Below are 18,522 nucleotides of genomic sequence, written 5' to 3' on the forward strand. Positions count from 1 at the left end.
CTCTCTCTCTCTGTCTCTCTCTCTCTGTCTCTCTCTCTCTGTCTCTCTCTCTCTGTCTCTGTATTAGCATGACAAAGATTCTACCATCTCTCTGTCTCTCTCTCTGCATTAGCATGACAAAGATTCTACCATTTTATTGGCAAAATATCAAAACACTTAATTTCCACCATCATTTCAACAAAACACTTAATTGAAGATGAAAAGGACAATACAAAAAACTATTTGTTTTTTAAATACAAAAAGAATTGATTTTCTAAAGGTATTGATTTTCTCAAATGCATAATATTCTCAAGATCCATCATCTGCTAAAAATCATGCTAGAATCCAGCAGGACATACAGTACTGATGCATCAGGTGAAAGATGGTTTCCTCTGCAACCTAAAACCAGGACAAATATGTCAATGGTTTCGACTTGGACGGCTAAAGCATTTTCCTTCGACCACAGAATAATTCACTTTCTTGATGAAGAAATGTGCCTTTCTTCAGCTTGTGAACAGAAATATTAGCAGTGGTAAGAGCGTCTACCTCCTGAGAGAGTTACATGTGGTTGTAAACCCTCAAGGCTGTGATTTGGGGCAGGAAGGGTTTCTAGGGGCATGTGTGGGACATTCAGAACAGACCTAGAGGAATGTGACCCACATGTAAACATCACGGCCCACTAACGTTCTAGAGCAGCTGTGAACGGGCCATAGAGGGCTAGTTTTAGGCTACTATAAGGACAAAGTGGTCACCGTACAATAGTGGTGCAGGAATGATGTAAATTTGTAGGCCAACCCGGAAGATAGCATCACACTGGTTCCATCAACAAAAACACAATATGATTTTTACATAGGCTTTTGTTTTATTGTAAAAAAAAAAGGAAAAAAAAGAAGAAAAAAGCTCTGTGATTAACACAAGATTATGATAGTAACACGTTTTGTCCATCAAGATAATTGATTTAACCAAAATCCAATTCAAAATACCCATAGACTTCGGGAAGATGGGACATTTATCAATCTTATGCCCATTTTTACACCATATTTTCCACAAACTGTACTATTGTTATGTATTATTAGTAGTATTACTACTATGGTATTACTACCACCTGATGCATCAATATTATTATATATACACTGATGCATTAGGTAATAAGGATGAATAATAATAATAATATAATATAAATTATAATAATAATGGTGAATATGGTGTTAATAGGCCAAATTCAATATTTAAATAATAATATAAAATAAATTTATATAAATTGATATATAAATAAATCCAAAAACAGCAACACTGCAACACCATGGTACTTTTTAGTTAGTGTAATCAAAGAAGAGCTACAACACCAGCTGTAACATAGTATAGAAAGATCAAAAGACCATGAAAAAGAAGAACATCCCTGTGGCGGAAACAGAAGCTTAGAAACCTTCCTGTGCAGCTCATCTGCATGGCCATCATCAGCTCCATTCAGGGCTGATTACACCCACCCACTGCCCGTCGTAAGCATGTGACACACGCTCAACTCCCACGCTTAATGTGTACCCGCTGTGTGCACGCACGTGTGTGGCTTCTGGTCATAGACCTCCTTTGTTTGGTCATTGGTGGATGGACACTGCTCTAGTGTGGCAAGCAAGAGGGGCGTGGGCTTTTCAATAGAGCCGTCAACAGCTGCAGCCTTTTAACTCTCAGAGAGTGAGATGTAAGGAGAGAAACAGAAACAAATACTGGAAAAAAGAACGAAATGGGAAGAATAGCTGGTTGAATCAGTTTATTTATGTGTGGTCATGATTTCCCGAGCTGTGATCTAAAAAACAAACAAATCAAACAATCTAAAACAAAACAGAAAAGCCCAAATAAAAAACAATAATAAAAAATAATCAAATAAAACAATAAATGAGCAAACAACTAAATGAAAAAACTAAATCAACAAAACAAAAACAAAAAAAAATAAACCGAGCAGAAAACAAACAAATCCAAAACTAAAACAAAACCAAAGCCCAAATAAAACAAAAAATTGAAAAAATAAAACTATAAACGAACAGACAACTAAATGAAAAAACAACAAATAAACAAATCAAACAAACTAAAACAAAACAAAAAGTCCCCCTGAAATTAAAAAATTTAACAGACAATTAAAAATAAATGAATAAATAAACAAACAAACATGTGAAAAAAACGTAAACTAAGACAACTAAATGAAAAAAAAAAACTCAATCAATCAAACAATCGGTTTTAATTGTCGGGTAACGATTGACTATATTTTTATAGATGATAACAAGCTGGATTTAAACTCTGGTCGTCTGCCTAAGTGCCACCACATAATGTGTCGGGCCACATATCTAATGTTTTAATGAAGACACGCCACCATGGAATTAAGAAAAGCGATTCAGGGCTGTGATGTTTCAATGCTGTTCAAAAAACATGTCATTCCCAGTCGCAGTAGGTTCTGACAGGATCCAGACAGCACCGAGAGTCTTACACCATCTGGAACTTAGACATGCAAGCATGTTATGTTTACTGATCCCAGAACAGACATCAACCTCAATCTGACAAACAAAATCATCCAAACACACTGCCCCCAATCCTTCAATCTTTATTATGAATGATAAACTTGTCTTTGAGTGGGAAAGCAAATGAAAAGTCTCAAGTACAGAGCACTCAGTTTCAGCCAATTAAACACTAGTTTTCGAGTGTGCAGGCTTGTGGATGTGTGTATCTGGATGTATATTACCAAACGCTCAAAAATGTGTTTATGCGGACAAATTTGCAGAGAACCAGAAGGTTAGCTGGGATACTGCTCTGATATTTTATGTCAGTTTCACGGCTTGGTAATAATGGTAATGGATGTAGCAGACACACACAGAAACACTTCCAACCAGACACCGTTTCTACCAATTACTGAATGAGTCGTGAAAATCAGTCCACAAATGTGGCATTTAGAGCCAATGTGCAGTAATGGAAATATGTAATGCCTCACACTGACCAAATGCTAAACACATGCCACAGGCAGAAACGGTCAGCCAGAGTCCTGCTCTTTGATCATGATGGGTTTGATTATTTTTCAGGATACACGCTTTAAGGATAACTTGGCATAAACAAAGCATAAATATAGATTTGTCAGGCCAGCTATGTTAATATATCCGATCGGTCAACCAATATGGGTTTGTTTTTAAAGGCCAATATCGCAAAAGCAAGGAGGCCCACATAGCTCCAACACATCTATAAGTCAGCCATTATTAATTTATTCAGCAAAAGTGTCCAATAACATAGGGGTTATTGAAAAAAGTGATGATCATGTCAGCCACCATAATGCTACTGATATGACTGGATTTATCTTATCTGAAAATTTTACTATTATTTATTTTTTCATTTTAATCAGGGAAAAACAAAATGTTAAATTTAAACCGATTTAAACATATTTCACGCAATATTTAAAATAATAACATTTTATTTGTACAAAAATTCTGTAATACTTAAACAAAAAAGTTAAAAAGGTTTGCAAGTCTGACAAGGCAATTTGCAGATCCGCATGATATATATATATATATATATATATATATATATATATATATATATATATATATAAATAACAATACACAATTTTAGCGCAAACAATCTTTCAGAGTGCGTTTACATGCACTGAGAATCTCGAGATGCAGCCGGACACAATGGGGCTTTGAATAGGCGCTGGGACAAAGAGCTCATTGCAGGGGATGATTTACAGAAGAACAACGCAAACATGAAGTGAAATCATCAAGTAGTTCAAAGTGGCTTTACGATGCTCGTTTCGGCAAATGTGACATCAGGCCTCTACATGCACAACTGGAAATTAAGTACAAGAATAAAAAAACATGCAGAATTAATGAACAATGTTTGAAAAACCATGTGTGCGTTTGGTCAGGAAAGGAATTATGACAAAGGAGTGTTGTGCACGAGCGCATGATGTAGGCTGTAAAAAGCCGCCATGCATTTCCCCAGGCATGTGGCGTAGTTTTCTTTACGCCACTGATGGAGAGTAAATGGGGCCATAATGGAGTTCAATCCACAAAACAACACAACACTTCACTGACTGGCAAATTCAACACTTCAAGAGTGAGATGGAAAAGGTGTATTGACTAAAACATGATCCTGACGCCCTTCACATGACCTATCCTGACACACGACCCCTTAATCTTTGACGGTATTGACTTCCTGTGGGAACCCATGTCACAAGAACAGGAAACTACCCTAGAATTGCCTTTTCCAAACAATCTCCTTCCCCTGAGGAATTATGGGTGCCTAGAACAGGACAACAGTGGGCAGGTGAACTTTAAAAGTAGATTTGTAGCCAACAGTGCTGAGAATTCCAGGCCGAGATTGGTTTGTAATCGTGCCTTGCCGAACCAAGCTCAAGTGGAAATATATCTGGAACCGTTCGGCCCTACGGAGGAAAAGCAGCTGGTAATGAGTTGTGGATGCTTGTTAAAGGATCAGAGTAGTTTTTAGTCTGTTGCCAAATGTCAACTTTAACACTTTTCTAGCACTGGCAGGTTTTTTTACTAAGCTGATTTTTGACAGTTATGTAAATACAAATTTTTACAGATGATTTTTCATTTGCAAGGTGAAAAACCACAAGTTACACTAAGCGTTAATAATTTGGGGCCATATTCGCCCAAAAAATATTTTCATAAGAACTATACATTTAAAATACGTATGAGGCTATCCATAATTAACAGGTTATTCACAATGATTTTAAAAAACTTACATTTTAAATCGATCCTACAATTTTTCAATCTTATTAAAAAAATACAAAACTTTTTTTTTTAAGTTGAGGTGTGACATTTGCAATGTTACGAAATGAGATTTATATTTCAAATAAATGCTGTTCTTTTGAACGTTCAATTCAATTCAAAGGATCTGGGGAAAAAAAAACCCCCACAAAAATATTAAGCTGCACAGCTGTATTAAAAATTAATAATAAGAAAAGAAATTATTCTTTAGCAGCAAATCCTCATATTAGAATGATTTCTGAAGAATCGTGTGACACCGAAGACTGGAGTAATGATATTGAAAAAATCAGCTTTGCCAGTACAGGATTAACTTGCATATCAAAATAGAAAGTTATTTTAAATTGCAATACATTTTCACAGTATTACTGTTTTTACTGTATTTTTTTTCTTACCTGCATTTATTAATCTCACAATCCCAAACTTTTTAATGGTAGTGTATGATATGAACTTTGTGGCAAAGTGTCTTTTAAGTGCTTTGACTCTGATCCAAACACATCCATGTTCTAATCATGGAAAAGGAGACTGTTGAGATGGGCTATATTAAGAGATGACAGAACTTCCGAAAGGCTTATGAAACAGAGCTGTAATCCATTGAGTGTAGAGAGAGACTGTCCACAGACTGTGGTCTGAGCTGGACATTCTGGACACATTCCATAGATATGACGAGCTGTGGAGACAGGAAAGGCTATGACATGGAAGTGGGCACCAGTGGACGATTTTCGTACTGCAAAAATAGCTACCTACTGATTTTGCATGGTTCTTCTATTTGTTTCTTGCACACATTTGCAGGCGGGTTCTGGGTAAAACATCTGTGAAATGACTTAAAGAGGTGTTAAGTAGCCATTTGGCTTCTCGTTCAATATCAAGGAGGTCTCAGGTGAAAGGAATATGCTACAACAAAGGTCTGCGTCAATTGGAAAGTGCTCCCTCGGGTGCTCTTTGAGACGGCCGTGGACAACCTGTCTTTCTCAATCCTCACTTAGTGCTGAAGCGGCACCTGTGGCCCTGTATTTTACATACAGAACGGTTTAACAGCCCTTCTTCACTTCCCACCACAGATGCTTAACGTGGACCATATATTAATATCACCTCGCAAATATAACAGTATATAATGCTGATTTAAGGTGGAAAAAAAACGGTGAGACCATGAAGCCTGATCATAAAAATTACAAGCTGTCTGGAGTATTTACACAGACTTTAAGTGAACTATCGGGATGAGATGTACGACTACAATTATATATTCCTTTATATTATACATAACACATTTAGTGATACAGAAGCCAAGTAGGCAAGTGTGCATCATGAATGTGAATAAACGATTAAAGAAAAATACTAAATGATCAAATTAAGAGAGAAAAACAATCAGATAAGCATAAAAGGAGAGCATATGAAAGAGCATACCTAATAGTAAACAATACATGCTGCTTCTATGAAGGAATAATTATGCATGGCAGTTCTCCACAATATTTTATACCTACTATAATTAGATTTTTTGTTTTAATTAACTTGCCTTCCCACATAATGATTCTCAGACCTGCTGCCAGCTCATGTCAGATGATGGAAAGCAGAAGGAAGCAGAAGAAGTGAATGGAGATAAACATGCAGCGAAGCAAGCTTGGACCAATCTACTTATCAAGAGACAATAATCGAGGGGTCAGACTGTGGAAGGGCCCTTTACGTGTCTGGCTGTGACCTTCACTGATACAGTACCAGACCAGCCACTAAATATACAACCTCCAACATACTGACAGCATTCCAGTCAGAGTCCTTACTGTTCCCACACACACAATATCTAAATTAGGACAGGGAGTAGACTTCTATTGTTTTTATAAAGCTTTTGCATTTTTAGATAAGGCTTTATTATAAAGCTTCAGAATTTTTTTTTATTAAAATGATCCAAAAAGAAGGTTGTGTCAAATTTTGCTCATTTCTGAGGACACTTTTGTCCCTAAATATGGACTGTTAAGTCACAGGTTTCAATGTTTGACAATTACCTTATTTGGGACCAATTTGTCCCTCAAGAGTAGCCATGAAACATACACATTGCTTTAAAACTAAAGAATAAATCCCAAATACCTGTAAATATGAAATATGGACTGAGAAGTCTCAAGTTTCAACGTTTGTTTGACAACAAACGTAAGGGTGGGGGGTGGGGGGGAGATGGAACTCAATGTGAAATTGTTACGAAATTCAAACTCCAGCATGTCTAGAACAAAACATCAAATCCTAGAGCTAATGGAGAACAGTGGCCTGAAATTGGAAAGCAGGCCTCATCGTTCCACATCCAAAACTGAACTCCACCCAAGCCAAGCAGCGAAACTCCACAGCTCTCATGCGCACACACACCCCTTCGATTCAACGGGAGCGAGACCTCTGGCATCTCAACAACGCTCCCGGCCAACCCTAATCAATGCAATGTGACGGCGCACGCAACTGTCAACAAGACAATCTGCAAAATTTACAGACAACAATGATTTTTAACAGATTTTCGAAAGGAACTCGAACACAACTACTACTTGTTTTCTGCTTCATACCTTAATCAAAACCACGTCCACGGACCTCTCGCCCTTTGCGCACAGGCTGTACCGTCGCCGGTGACGCTCGTACATCTTTTCCAGGGGTGAAGTGTGAAGGAGGAGAAGAGAGTGCCGTTATATTCCAACATGAAGCCCGAGACTCGTGGAGTTCCCAGTCAAGCTTTGGGAAAAATGAGCAACTCTCTGCACATCTGCACCATGAACCAGCCCCGTTCTCACTCTCCCTCCCTCCCTCCCTCCCTCCATTCTTCACACACTTTTTTTCTCCCCTCCCTCTCTCCTTTTTCCTTCTGCACACTCCCTCTCTTTTTCTGTCGCTGGCTTTCCTTCTGCTCCCACTGTTGTTTTTTTAACAGACTCACCCAATCGCAGCTGCTCTTTTCCGTTCCCCCTTCGCTCTTTCAATGCCTCTCATCTCATCCTTTTCAATTTTCGGAGCAGAAAGCCTCACATCTTTACCAATGTGCATCATGGTGTGGTTGAACTCTGATCGGTTAACACCCATTCACTGATCAGAGGAACATTTTTAGAAGGATTTCATCCTTCAAACTCTTTGGAGAACAGTGGGGCGAGATTCCCAGGCTCAGCCCAGCAAGATAAGGCTTTTCCATCCAAGTAAACACTATCAGAAAGGTTGTCATGACAAGATAATACACTCTTGGACACTGTTCGCAAGAAGGGTAAAGTGTAGTAAATCTTATTTAGCTTTGCATTGGATGCAAGGGACCCTCGATCACTGCATCTGTATAGAACCATCAACCGACTAACAGCTGGAGTCATGGCAACCCTTTCAAATGGCGAGAATGATGAGAGGCCAGACTGCGGTCTGATGGGATTCACTGGGAATTTAATGCAATTGAAGCGGTGCATGAAACTTGGGCTTCTGGAAAAGAGTCAGAAGTAACCCTGGGTTCATTCAGCGCAAAAATACCAGAGATAGGAGTTCACAGTTGCTATCATTATCTAAAACTATTAAAATTGGCTTCTGTTAATTGAAATCAAGATAAAATAATCATGAAAAAATATTAGATGAAAAACTTTAACTTAAAAGCTTAAAAGAAAATTAGAATTGTTGCCTTGGCAAGTATCTGAAACAGCACCAATATTACTAAATCTAAAGGAGAAAATAAGCTAAATATAAATAACTAATGAAAACGACAAAAATCACAAAATTACTAAATTAAAATGAAAAAATAAATTTCAAAATAAATCGATTAAGTAAGGGTTAATGCCCGACGAGGTGTCCATTATCAGGTATTAATGGATGACGCGGTTGCTTCCGCGAAGTCCATTAATTTCTGTTAATGGACACTTCGAAGGGCATTATCCCGCTTATACCATGGTCACTTACGAAAGAAAGAAATATTTAATCAATTAATAATACTTTAATGTGTTTTAGAGTAAAAATCGTGAGGGTTTTTATTTATTAAGTCGAGTGCACTATTTAATATCTCCCGTATACAGGCGTTGCCAAGCAACGTGGCCACAGCGACCCGACCGCAGCAGTTGATCAGTGAGTTTGAGCCAGCGCAATCATTTAGAACTGTCATCAGGCAAATTGACGGGACGCCTTTCCTAGGTGTACATTATCACTTTTTAATGGACACCCTGCAGCCAATCAGAATCGTGTATTCACCCAGACCATGGTATAATCGCGATTAATCATATCTAACATAAAAGTTTGTTTATATAATACACACATACATATATATATATATATATATATATATATATATATATATATATATATATATATATATATATATATATATATATATATAATTTTTTTTTTTTTTTTTACACATTATAAAAAACAAACTTATATGTTATAACTTATATGGGATTATAAGTATTAATAAATACTAAATTGGAATATAAATAATAGTAAAATAACACTGCTACGGTTTCTACTAAATCACTGCACAATATCTAATCGATTAGGATTAAAAAGGAATTCAAATATTGCATTGCTAAAGACCGTGGACTTCATAATGGGTGGTAACGTTATGACAAACCAAGCCTGTTATTGTCCCAATGCATGCATGCCGAATTGCAATGTTTTTCCACTTTTGCTTGGGAGTTTCCATCCACCATAAAATATAACGAGGGTGACACAGTGTGTGTATATATAATTTTATGCAAAAACACACAAGGCAGACACACCTTGAGGACAAAAAAACACCTTCAATTAAAGTCTCATAGATTATTCCATGTTTAGCGTGACGTCTAACCTGTACTTAAGAGAAACAGATATTCAGATAACTGTGTAGGTTGTCCTGACGCAGTCGGTTCAGTCTTTACTGTGTGTTGTGTGTTTGCATGTGTGCATGTGATTATCCAGTGGAGGAGGGGACAGAAGAAACAAGGGCTCTTTGTGGGGATCTCGGCGCATGTTATCTCCGTGTTTCACTCAAGACCAGTCAACCAACACAAACTATGATTTAAAGGAATACTGTAGCTTGACCAAAAAGATATGAAATTCTGTCATTATTTACTCATTCTCATGTCTGTTCTGTGAAATGCAAGGATATCCTGGATATTCTCTTTTCAAAAACACACCATAAAAGTGGCCCATATGAGTTGAGTGCAAGAGTCTTCTGAAATCATATGATAAGCTTTATGCGAATAGTACACTGAAATTTGGCTGATTATACTGACGGTCATGAAAGCAGCAGCGATATACAATTCATGAAGGAATCATTGCTTTGAGTCAGATCTTAAAATGAATCAGCTGATCCAATCCACAAAATTAGTCTGGGTGATTCGTTCACAAAGCTGACTAACCCACTTCTCGTATTCTCAAATTCGATGACTCGATCCAGTCACAACAATTAATAGCTCACTGGAGGAAAAAATTAGCAGTGAATAACAAAAAGTTAGCATGAAATGGAAACGGAAACTGTTTTTTAAACGTATGTTATTGATCTTTTCATCCATACATGTGTTTCCATCTACGTAATCAGAAACCAATGAATTGAACCCTATCCTACTTTTTTTTTCATTTTTCATTCTCGATAATACGTTTCAACAGGATGCGGGTTTCAATATGAAAGAAAAAATCTGTTGCTACCTTCATTACATCATGACTTTAAAGATTAGTCAGTTTGTCACATAAAACCATCTTGAGATTTCAGAAGAGTATAGTGCTCACATTATATGGACCATTTTTACAAGACATTTATGTGCTTTTGTTTAGTTTTGTAAATGCAATGAGATGACCAAAATGTCTCCTTTTGTGTTCCAAAAGTCATAGGGGTTTGAATTAAAACAATGGTAAATGACTTTTTGGACGAACTAATGCTGGGAAAGAGAGAACACACAAAAGGAGGAAGACTTGAAAAGAGTGAGCAGAAGCACAGAAATCGAGCGAGAACAATACAAAGGAGTGTGTGTGGATCCTGACCAGCCTCACTGGTGTCTTCAATCCTCCCACTCCACCAACAGCAGCCCTTTGCTTTTCTTCAACATCACGCCATTCTTACACTTCACATTCCAGCGCTTGAGAGGCAGCCTTGTCCCTTTTTCCAACACACTACACACTGAATTTGTGTTTGAGCGCGTGTTTGTGAGGGCGCGCACTAAGAAACTGTTTCCCAGAGGCAGCTTGTGTGGTTTAATAGTTTAGATGTTTAGTGAAAAAGGAACTCCTTTAGAGGGGTTCCCACAATGCATCTGGCCTGCTGCACCAGGACAGATGAAAAGAGCCGAAGAAAGAAAGAGAATAGGTAGCCCTCATGCTTTTGGTGGCATATTGAGACCACAGTCTGTGTATTTTGCCCTTGCTTCTCTCTCTAACACATATGTACAGCTCAATGCACATCTGGAAGGAGTTATATTGCATCCTAACACAAGAGGGAGCCACAGCACTCTAGACACCACAGGATAAGCTAAAAACAACCAAACCACTTATTATCCATAATCCATCCATTATAAGTGCATGTCATTTTTTTTAATGTCAAGATGAACTCAAGAACAAATCAATTTATGCTCCTAAAGCATGTTCTTGGTCTTACAGTGAATGATTCAGTGGTGCAAGTAAAAAAATTAAATTAATCAGTGACAACGCTAAATACAATCACCTCAGCCTTTTCAAAAATAACTTGGATATCACAATGCCCACTGTTGGAAGCAAGGGCAATGACAAACCAATTCATTAACTAACCCCAAATGTAAAAAAATAAGTAAAGATGATGTGGTTGCACTTTTTTGATGTGGAAAAACTTGTTAGCATTTGTTAGCATCTCAGATCCTTTTTCCAATCAGCCTCCTTAAATTAACTGACAGAAGCATTACGTTTGACAAGTTAAAAGTGACAAAAATCACTACAAAACATGATTCAAACCATTCATCTTAAAAATGTGTGCTAAGTTTAACACTGCCTAGCAAGCACCGCGCATAAGAACCTAGCTTTCTTGTGATCTTGCCAAGCGAGAGCAAAGTTAGCATGCTAGCGCAAAGTTAGGATGCTCTGTGAATGTGACCCCTGCTCTTATCTCAAGAGTCTCTTAAGATAGAATGTTCCAGAGTGTAATTTCTTTCAAATGCTGACAATATAGTTCCACGACTCCATGATGCTGTCCAAGTCTGCATGCCAGATGCCAGATAAGTGTAAAAATAGAGTGGTAGATTTTTCCCCTGCGCACCTGACTTAGGTTGAACCAAGTGTCCCTGACACCTGCAAAAATTATACTCAGGTGACTTCACCACATTGGTTGACGCCTAAGAGTAGCTATTCTAACCGCGTAGAATGCCTAAGAATTATAGTTACCTGACTGCAATCTAACCACGCCTAAGAGTCTCACACTGAGTTGAACGACGTCTTGCCCCTTTTGACACTATCACTCGGGAATAAGGTCTTTAGTGTCTCACTAATCTGTTAACTTGCTCCACTAACTAACTTGCTGCGCAGCAATAATAACCAGACAGACTTCAGCAAATGCCCTTTAAATTGTTTAATCAAGGCCGGGAGAGTTCAAGCCTTTCTCAGAGAATCTCTCTTAAAAACAATACAGTACATCAGGTTTTTATACAACAGTAAGATTAACGTGATTTATAACTCATGCCAATTTTCCTTCAATATGATTGGTTCAATCTGTGCAAAACAAGCCCCCACTTCGCCCTCTGTTACTGGCAGAGCAAATTTAGATCTCAAATCATTTTAAAAAATGGAAGAGGTTAGAAGTTCATTTGATTACTCAATATTGTCATGAGACTGTTATAGACTTTTATATTTTTTATATTGTCTAGCCAGCATCTTAAAGTTTTCACTGGTTTCAACACAACAATCTTCAGAGTACATTTTGTTCAAGTGTTAGAATGTTAGGCCTGTAGGAGAAGTAAGGTTAGATATTAGAGTAGATCCATCACAGTAGCCTGTTTATAGTGGCAACCTGGACAGAAAAAGCTACCTTGACAAGAGAGGTCAAGAGGGAGTAAAAATGATCAGACAATCAATAACTGTTCATTATTGCTTTTTAATGTTCCCAGGGTTTGGACAGGTTTGGGGAAAACTGCATTTTCATACTATGCACCATGGGCATGGAATAATTTGCAGAAAGATCTTAAACTAGAAACGTGTATATCAATTAATACATTTAAGACCATCATAAAAAATGTGGTAAAGGAGACATGTAGTTGTTTTTCTTGAGAGGTCCTTGTATGTTAATGATTTTTGCATATGTATGCAGTGTTTTTTTTTTTTTTTTTTTTATGTTGTGTTTATGTATGGCTGCTACCTTGTATGTAGCACTTGTATATGTTGTTTATGTATGGCTGCTACCTTGGCCAGGTCTCTCTTGTAAAAGAGATTTTTGATCTCAATGAGACTTCCTGGTAAAATAAAGGTAAAATAAATAAAATAAATAATTATTACTTTTTAGTTCAAAAAGGGCCTTGATTCAAATACAACTGGAAGAATGAAGCTAAAGTAGGCTAATGGTGTAAAAATTAAGACTTAGGAATCTCCATGAATTTGTTTGAAAAGAAAAATCACCTCCGACTGAATGGAAACCTATTGTCACTCAGTAATGTCACTTGCAAGAAAAAAATTATTTCATTTCCAATGCTTGAGTCCACTACAACCAAAAAAATAAGAATGCTAGCTGCAACATGCTAGCAAAGATGTGCGCCAGTTTCCATTGGCTTAAAGGCCGGGCCACAAAGCCGACGTCAAAGAACAAGCGGAAACGAAAGCAGACTGTGTTGTTGCCTCTCATCAGCTGCATCTCGGCCAAAAAGCTGCGCTTGAACACACCAAAAAACACACGACTGTCAACTAGCATGTGTGTTCTGCGCCTGCGTGTAAGGAAAGATCTGTCTATATCAGCAGGTATCAATCGTCATTCAAAAAGGGAATCCGAAACTAGGACTGCAGATATATAAACCGTAAACAAAGCAGTGCTTGCTTATTTTGAATATCAATCACACGGATCACTATCTTCATTCCAGCCGGCTAATGTTATTATGAAAATATTTTTGTGTATTTGAATGCTCAGGTAAGATGATGTAAAATTATAACAGCCTTCTGTCTGTACTGTCTTGACTTCTTTGCTCACTTTCGCTTTTATTCTCGTGCACAGCAAATCAGAGTTCTCTCTCTCTCAACGATGGCCCGACGCCGATTCAACATGCTGAATCAGCCCAACAAACCCAACAGCGTCCGACTAGAGACAATGGTGCAGAACACACTGAAAAAACTAAGCCAACTGACGCTCAAAAACGGACCGAAGTTGCCCAATGGCAACCGTCGGCTTGGACTGTCCCGGCCTTAAGGCCCATTCACACCATGAATGAAAGCTATAAAAGATAAACAAAAACTACATTAGCATCCACACACCATCGGATCATAACGTTCTGTTTATTGTAAGAGTGTGCTGCAGTTTTGTCGTACGGCACTTTAAATGCTCTTTAAAGTCGGTTGGATTCTGATTGGCTGTCAATGTTTTTATTGTTCATCAGCTGGAAGAAAAAAGCACTCTGAAAGTGATTCCTCAACATTCATTTTAGATTAATTCAAATCAGGTTCCAAATTGGGAGGCACAGGAAGCTGCCAAAACAATATGGATTCCCATAGGACGATGACAAAATAAACAACTGAAGTTAGCGATATGGAGGAGGATACTTCTAATCAGCAGCTTTTAAAGACTGAAGATAGACATCTCACTTCATCACTCTTGCTGGCCTGCGTAAATGAGGAAATCACATCTTGCCTTCCACCCTCTCAGTATTCTCGCCACTGATATCATCCCTCTGACACACAACTGGGAAAAAAAAGTGTTCAGGCTTCAGGGTGATGTCATCTTTCCTCCATGAGAAAAGAACAGCACGCACACACAACGACAGTGTGAGTTGCAGGGTGGCAGCATTCCCATATCTGCCAGTTTGACCTTATGAGGGACAGTTCAGCAGTTCCAACTCAGAGCTGCGTCAGAAGCCTTTCAGCAACCAGGCGTAGAAATCAGATTTACAACAGAAGGTCAGGTTAAATACATCCCTCAATTTCTGGTCAGTGGAGCCTTTCGGGAAACTACTACCTAACTTCTTAGCTACTGAGAATTCAGGGTGGCTGGAAGCAAATGTTGAGTGACTCACACCAAGAGGTCTAAATGTTACTGATTTATTTATTGGATTGCAGGTTGAGGATTATAGCCAAAGAATACTCACCACTTCGGAATTCGCTATGTCTGCTAAGGAGTCTTGGTGTCCGTCCACCGCATCCTCCGTGCCGTCATCTGTGAGGCGGAATCGAGGCAAAAGACATTAATAATAATAACAATAATATGGAACTGAGAGACGGATGAAGAACTTGTATTTTAAGTTTTAAAAGTGATTGCATTGCCATTTTGAGAAATTGCTGTAGATGATTGGGCTAGTTTTTCATGTATTTAAAAAACAAAATGTTTCATTTGAATAAGACCCAGTTTCAGGGAAATTCACATACGTGACTTTTAACTGAAACTTCCAAAAATCAATAAGTCATTCATTAACTCAGCTGCTGATTCATGTCAGAGGACTGAACATTTCAGTGGCGTATACAGGTTTATTTGTTTACTTAGAAATGAACAAATCATGATAAGATCGTTAAACTGACCACTCAGATATATTATTACAGCAATATAGCATTTGATGAAAGGAAGTGACTTATTCCTCCTTTACAACTGAGATCAGCAGCTCCATGAGTGTGATATAAATAACACAGAGTAAGGAGCTATTAGTAGAACAATGCTGAATTCTCATCTATGTGGAAAAGAGCTGGGCGTCTACTTTGTGAAAAAAAGTTCACAAGACAATCTTTCAACTGTTTTCATTCTATGATATGAGACAGATGACATCACCAGGTTGCCAGGATACATTGTGCTGCAAATACACATTGTTTTTTGCAAACACTCCCTATTAACACGCTTACCTGAATGACAAGGAAGGTTTTTCCCTTCCGGATGGAAACCTAAACCACTGATAGATCAAAACCATATATACATACACATATAATACAAAATAATCTGTAAGGCAAACACCATTGTGTTCACATGCACACACAAAAGTATGTTGGAATCCAGAGAAGCTAAAATTAAATTAGCTTCAAAATAGCACAAATGAGCTAAACTAGCTTTAGCTGTGAATAATTTGATTAGAATGGCATGAAAAACAAACTTCATTTAGGAGCAGCAAGAAATTCCAGATCAATCCAAACAACCGTTACATAGGATGATGGTAAAAAATAGAGTTAATAGCATCAGACACCCTAAAATAAAGACAATCTATACCAGCATCAGCAGAGTGATAAATAAAAATGCATTACCTGTCATTTGTTCCACATGCAGTTCCTCAGCATGCTGCTGAAGGGTTTCATTGTGCTTCATCAAACTATCAAGAGTATCTTGATGTAATCCATTCAGGCTGTCAGGTGTGTCTGAATGCTGTAGTTCCTCAGACAAATCATTGTCTAAATCCACTGGGGAAGTGTGTTCCAAATCCTGGTGCAATCCACTATTAATATCCAAAGGGGAAGTAAGCTCAGCTGTTGAGGATGAGACATTGAGTGGGTCAGACGAGAAGCTCTCCAGAGCAGAACCACTAGTGGTGTCCATAGGAGAGGATGGGCTGTCCCCTGAGAAAGTAGTCTCACTCATTTCTGTAGTCTTGTCAACACATTCATCCCCATCGGGAATTACAGCAGAGATCTTTACTCCATCAGCGAAGGAGCTCTCAGAAGATCTGCTGTCTTTGCTTTCTGTTTGGAGGGAGGCACAAGACGGGTCAAGGCCATTCGCACATTCAACAGTAGGTTCTGATGGTCTGTATGCACACTCCTTAGAGGATTCTGGGACCTGGAACTGTGCTTTGGATTCAGCACAATCATTGTGTGTGATTTCCGATGGATCAGAGAGATCGCTGAGTTTTTCCTGTGAAATGGAGTCAATTTCCCTTTCCTGTAAAGGTTCCTCTGGAGCAACATCCTTAAATCCTGGTTCCCCTTGCAAAGCGGGCACTAGAACCGATGGTTCCCCTGGCTCACAAATTTGATTTTCTTTCATGGCAAGTGCAGAATATTCCTCAGGAATTTGCTCCACCAGTTTGGACATAGAGTCTGGCTGAACAAATGTTTTAGATGCCTCTTCTCCGAACACTGTTCCTACAATTATATCACCTCCAGAATGTTCAGAAGACACTATTGTGGACACATCCTGTTGTAAATCACTTCCAATAAAGACTTCGGAATCAACTGGCAGAGAAGGTTCATCACAAGGTTTTGATTTGTCATCTGACTTTGAGACAACAACGTCCTCAACTGATTCCGAATCTCCAATGAGCTCTTTAGGGTCTAGTATAGTCTTATTAGGGGCTACCTCCTCTTTGCTTCCATCAGGTAGAGACGCTTCAATCTGGCAAGATGAAACCTCGGCAGTGATGCCAACGGAAACCCCTGCTATTGCATTAATGTCAGAAGCTGAGTCATTTAGCAAAATCTCCTGACAGTCTGATGCATTTTCTGAAGATTGTATGACTTGAGGTGGCTGTTGAAAACTTTCTGTAGTCTCAGACAAGGGATCCACCGCTGGACCTTCATAGGAGGAAGTCTCAGGAACGGGCGAGAGTCCTCGTCGAACTTTATGAACCGGTCCTGGTGCCATGTTTGGCCGAAGACTTAACGATACCAAATCTCCCTCTAAAATGCTAAATACAGAGTTCTGCTTTATGCTAACGTCATCCGCAACCAAACCAGAAACTGACTCAGTGTTGCCTTTGGTGTGTTCGCTGAGATTTCCTGTCTCTGTCTCTAGGGTTTCATCATTTCGTACAGACGAGGTTACCTCTGAATTTACCTGGATTAAAGCCAGTTTAGCTTCATCTGTTCTCATTGAGCATTCTGTAGGTAGCTTGGATTCAATCTCGTCGTGCTGACCGTTTTCCTCTGGATCACGGGAAGAAAGTGCTGAAGAGTTTAAGCCTATTTCCTGGCTGCTACTCGTCTCCCCTTCCCTTTCCTCTGGTAAGTCCCCTCGCCAACTAAGATCTGTACTCCCCTCGCTCTCCTCTTCTCTTTGTAAAGGCTGACTAATTTCCGTGGGGAGGAGACCCTGAGATTGTGCGTGGCCCATGACTTGGGACTCAAGGTTGCCAGATTGAGCGTTATAGTCCGTTTCAGTCTCTGAACTCCTCTGGCAAGTCTCCTGTTCTTCTTGGTTCCCTTTATCAGGCTGTGAAGCAGCCCCCTGCTTGGCACTGATTACGCAGAGCTCTATATCAGCTTCCTCCCGCTGATTTCCACAGGAAGGGGCACTGAAAGTCACAGAATCGTTTTCTACCCGCCGCTGCGAACAGTCAGCCTTATCTGAAGCCTTCCCAGTATCCCCTACAGCTGGCAGTTCAGGCTCCACCTCCAAGTCCTGTGATTGGACATGATCTCCTATGCCATTTTGACGAAGACACAATCCATCCTCAATGGCAGAGCTGTTCAAAAGTGAGTGGCAGGTTTCTTCTTGTTCAGAGTTGGGTTCCTGATGCTCAGGCTCCAGTGAGTCAGCAGTCTCTGTGCTATCACTCGAGTCTCTGTTAAGAATCAGCAGTGCTGGCTTATGCTGTGTCAGAGGATCTTCCTGAATAAACAAAGTTCAAAAATAGCTATTAAATAAAGCAGAATGCCTTATACAGTCCTCATTAAAACTGACATTAAACATTCATCCAGAGAAAGCGAGTTAGGGTGCCTGCACAGAGAGCGAGAGAGACGGTTTAGTCTG

The 18,522-nt window shown here is 38.9% G+C and overlaps 1 protein-coding gene across 13 annotated transcripts in view; it reads right to left on the reverse strand.

Annotated features, from left to right (window-relative positions):
• Window positions 1-18,522, reverse strand: part of LOC307151228 (A-kinase anchoring protein 13) — a 91,466-nt gene that overhangs the window by 36,245 nt on the left and 36,699 nt on the right. For all 13 annotated transcript variants that reach the window (XM_079859133.1, XM_079859132.1, XM_079859124.1 and 10 more), the window contains exons 7-8: window positions 16,083-18,381; window positions 14,948-15,015 (exon numbers count right to left, since the gene is read on the reverse strand). In XM_079859133.1, the coding sequence (XP_079715259.1) occupies window positions 14,948-15,015; window positions 16,083-18,381 (2,367 nt within the window). The remainder of the gene's footprint in view (window positions 1-14,947; window positions 15,016-16,082; window positions 18,382-18,522) is intronic.

This window comes from Squalius cephalus (genome assembly GCF_949319135.1).
Source record: "Squalius cephalus genome assembly, chromosome: 23".
NCBI classification, from domain to species: Eukaryota; Metazoa; Chordata; class Actinopteri; order Cypriniformes; family Leuciscidae; genus Squalius; species Squalius cephalus.